The 4095-nt window shown below is 39.7% G+C and overlaps 1 protein-coding gene across 1 annotated transcript; it reads right to left on the bottom strand.

The window, feature by feature from the left end:
• Window positions 1-645: 645 nt before the first annotated feature.
• Window positions 646-3120, bottom strand: LOC110463631. Its single transcript, XM_021518413.1, has 2 exons — window positions 3007-3120; window positions 646-2508 (listed from the first exon to the last, which is right to left on the bottom strand). The coding sequence occupies exon 2, from the start codon at window positions 2488-2490 to the stop codon at window positions 904-906; it is 1587 nt and encodes a 528-aa protein (XP_021374088.1). The 5' UTR covers window positions 2491-2508; window positions 3007-3120; the 3' UTR covers window positions 646-903.
• Window positions 3121-4095: the final 975 nt, after the last annotated feature.

The following is a 4095-nucleotide window of genomic DNA, read 5'->3' as shown; positions in this document are numbered from 1 at the left end:
TAAAGAATAATTTGCTATGTTTCCCCTATTGGGCCCGCCCATCAGGCCCCTGAGGGGCCAGACCCATGTTTTATACAAAATTGGTTCCCCTTCACCCAAGGATGCTTCAGACCAAATATGGTAAAAAAAATCATTCCTACAGAAGAAGAAGGATTTTAAAGAATAATTTGCTATGTTTCCCCTATTGGGCCCCGTCCCCTAGCCCCCAGGGGGGCCACACCCACCATTTATACAAAATTGAGTCCCCTTGGCCAAAGGATGCTCCAGACTAAATTCGGATAAAATCCTTTAATCCCTGCGGTAGAAGAAGGATTTTCAAGGTTTTACCTCTATTTCCCCAATTGGGCAATGCCCCTCTGCCCCCAGGGGGGCCACACCCACCGTCTATACAAATTTGAGTCCCCTTGGCCCAAGGATGCTCCAGACTAAATAAGGATAAAATTCTTTAATCCCTACGGGAGAAGAAGGATTTTCAAGGTTTTACCTCTATTTCCCCTACTGGGCCCCGCCCCTCTGCCCCCAGGGGGGCCACACCCACCGTTTATACAAAATTGAGTCCCCTTGGCCTAAGGATACTCAAGACCAAATTTAGTCAAAATGTACTAGGCCGTTCAGGACTAGTACATTTTAAAGGAAAAGTTGATGGACGGACGACGGACGCTGCGGTATGGCATAAGCTCACCATGGTCCTTCGGACCAGGTGAGCTAAAAATGCAACCCCATGTCAACTATATGCAAAACATTAACACATCTAAATCTTTTTGATATTTTTCGATCTCAACTTAAGAAACAACATTTAAACCATAAGGCATAACAAGAATTATTATATATAACAAGTTATCTCCCTTCTACTGCTCAGTTTCATAAATAAATAAAAATTGCTCAGGACCTGTCTCTGCAGAACTATTTCCTCGTATCTGTAGAGGTATTTCTGACTTGTTCTGAACCATCGTCTATGATAACACTATCGGCACTGTCAGACGAGTCGGAGTCAAAGTCACTGCTGGACGGTTCAAGGTCATCACTGGGCGATACAAGGTCATCTGTATGGACATCATCAGACAGATTCATCACAAGCACACGGCTGGTCTGGTCGAGGTTGACACTACTGGACACTTCGGGGAAGTTGTTAAGAGACTCAGGTCCCTGGGTGTTATCTGTTTCATTAGCCTCCTGATTAGGTCCACGGCTGGTAGCACCAACATCAATGATGCTGACATGTCTCAGATTGTCTGCCTGGTTAACAGGGACATCAGTGTTCCTTAATGGTTCTGAATGGTTTATACCCACGTTTCCTACAGCTCCATAATTTCCTGCTGGAAAAGTTCCGGATGCAACAGCTTCTTCGTAGCTAGGTAATTGATTGTCATTATCTGCCATTATGTCCTCGTATTTAGGAGGTTCTGTAACCACAACTCCAGAATAACTAGGGGCACTGTCCCATAGCAACGGAGACTGTTCATCAGAAATATCATCATCATCATCATCATCATCTTCTACAGGGTCGGCACAAAATTTGTAGATAAGTACACTTAAAATGATGCAAACAATTCCTGGACAACACAGAAACAGGACAATATAGACCCACAGTCTGGCCACACAGGTGGACTGGATAGACGTGGTCGAGTACATGTACCGTTTACCCGACGCAACCTTATCAGGCTCCAGTTTCACTATAATCTGTTTGGGGGGATTGCTTTCTTCTAGACCAAGACTAAACTCACAAGTGGTTACCTTGTAGCAAGAGGATGTACTGATGTCAGTTTTGTATGCTGTCCTGGTAAGATCAAGTTCACACGATGCCCACAATGATTCCTGACCAATAAATACAAAGAAGTATTCATCAGTGTCAGAAAATGTCCAGGAATTTGGTCCAGAATGTCGTTCATTATAGATAACATGTGCGTACTCACATCCAACGCATTGATAATTAGGTGAATCTTGTATAAATTCTGTATAATTTGCCTGACCTTTGATAATGACAACACCCATGATGCCAGTAACTTGAGGACAAAACAGTTTGGCCGATGACCCTGACAGTAGATAAAACTGGCGGGTAGCATATGTCCATGGCTGATGAAAATCAAAACTCAATTGAAATCCATAATTTTCTTTGTGAGTTGGATCTATTTTGAGTGGAGTTCCCACAATATATGCAGAAAAAGGGGCAAAGTCACTTGTAGGATTAGCTGTGTCAATATTAACACTATCGCAGAATAAATGTGATAACTTTCCGTCTATCACTTTCATGTCTGATGCAGAAATATCAGTGAACAGGCTTCCATAGAAGACAACACCTATCGTTATACCAATGACAAGTCCAATCATAAGTACATACATCCACAACATCTTGATTCTTGATTTTCTCGCAACCATCGCCCGGCTCCAACAACAGCAACAGCAGCATGTAGCACAGCATCCGGTACAGCAATCATCTGGTGAATCATATCGGACCCTGGTCCTAGGGGACCGAAGCCTTCGTCTTGGCATGATGAAGTCTGTTATTGTCTGGAGGATAAAGTAACAAGATAAGCAATATGTTTTCATAAATAAAACCGTTATTTAAGTGATGTAATATCTGTAAAAGAAACCGGACATAATCATATACATGTTGGTTCAATAACAATAATTCTTTTTGCAACATTTTACTTAATAAGCCATACTTTATATGGATGAGCCCATATGCATCAAGGTGTGTTTACTATTTACAGGGGTTAACTATAACTAAGATTGTAACACAGACGTATGCAGTCCGAGTTTCCTCTGGCCCTAACACTAGACTTAGACATTTTGACATATATATGTCTGGTCCTTCACCAGACATCTATGTGTCATAATGTCTAAGTCTGGTGTTAAGGCCAGTGGAAACTCGGGCTAGGATGTATCATTTAGGACACATTCATTCATTGTCACATGATCATGACTGTAGCCTTTAAAATGTTTTATATCTAACCGTGACATGGCGGATGTGTTAGACTTTTTCTTTTATTACATTTAGGCTCATACCTTGCTACAGCATGTTCAGGAGTTTCACAACGATCAACATCGACGTTTTACAGGTTACCGTTAGGTCCTGATCCCGTAGTGGCTTAGCCTAGTATTTGTCATGCTGGTCGAAAGGTCAAGGACGATTGGAGACATTCTAAATGGCAAGTTGAATGACGGTGATCCGTAACTTCTGCCTGAGGTTCCAATCGGGATACAAGTTTTGTATTTATTTCCTCATGGACGTTTTGCATTGTATGGGTTCGGTACTATAAACACACGAGGCATATACATGTTTTACATGAATTAAACAAATACTTCGGAATCTAATTTGCCTAAGTTCTGAAATAATATTTTCTTCACAGATGTTCTGCCGTTAATCAGTGTACCGTAACGTAACTGTAAGCTTACCCAAAACGCGACATTTGTGGGGAAACGGGCAAGGAAAGTAACATGTAGTTAAAGTTCTAACAGGTATTTTTATGTTTTCAACTTTCTCTGCATGTTACTTTCATGTCAATTCATCGAGATATATCGGCTTTACTGGCTGTTGATTAAATATAATCACACGGACAGTTAATTAAGGTCAAAAAATTTTTTTTCTCAAAGATACTGCTAGCCTGGAGAAGGAATTTAATCATAACCACCTTTGAGTCTAAAATATTTAAACTATGTATGTGTTAGCGTTTTATTTCAAATTCCTATTTGCTTTGAAGATGTTATTCCATTCAGAATACGTTAAGATTTTGAATAATAACTTGTGCGTGATATTAATATTTTCATCATTATTCATGAAAGTAAGCAAATCATTATAAGTAACGTTATATCATGTACAGTTTTTATACAGTTTGATTTTTGTTACCTACGATTGTAACAGTTTCGATTGTATTGAAGCGGTTGATTCTTTGTTAATTACATTTAAGGAATGATTTTTATTTTTTCAACATTTATGAGGTCATAACAACAATGGGTTTATGGACATATTGAATGAATCGCGTTAGCGATTCATGTAAAATATGTCCAAAAACCCATTGTTGTTATGACCTCATAAATGTTGAAAAAATAAATATCATTCCTTATATTTACATTGACGAATCCTTTCAGTGGATC

This window comes from Mizuhopecten yessoensis, unplaced genomic scaffold, assembly GCF_002113885.1.
Source record: "Mizuhopecten yessoensis strain PY_sf001 unplaced genomic scaffold, ASM211388v2 scaffold10919, whole genome shotgun sequence".
NCBI classification, from domain to species: Eukaryota; Metazoa; Mollusca; class Bivalvia; order Pectinida; family Pectinidae; genus Mizuhopecten; species Mizuhopecten yessoensis.
Note: the sequence above shows the minus strand (reverse complement) of the source record. Positions and strands in the feature narration are given on the sequence as shown.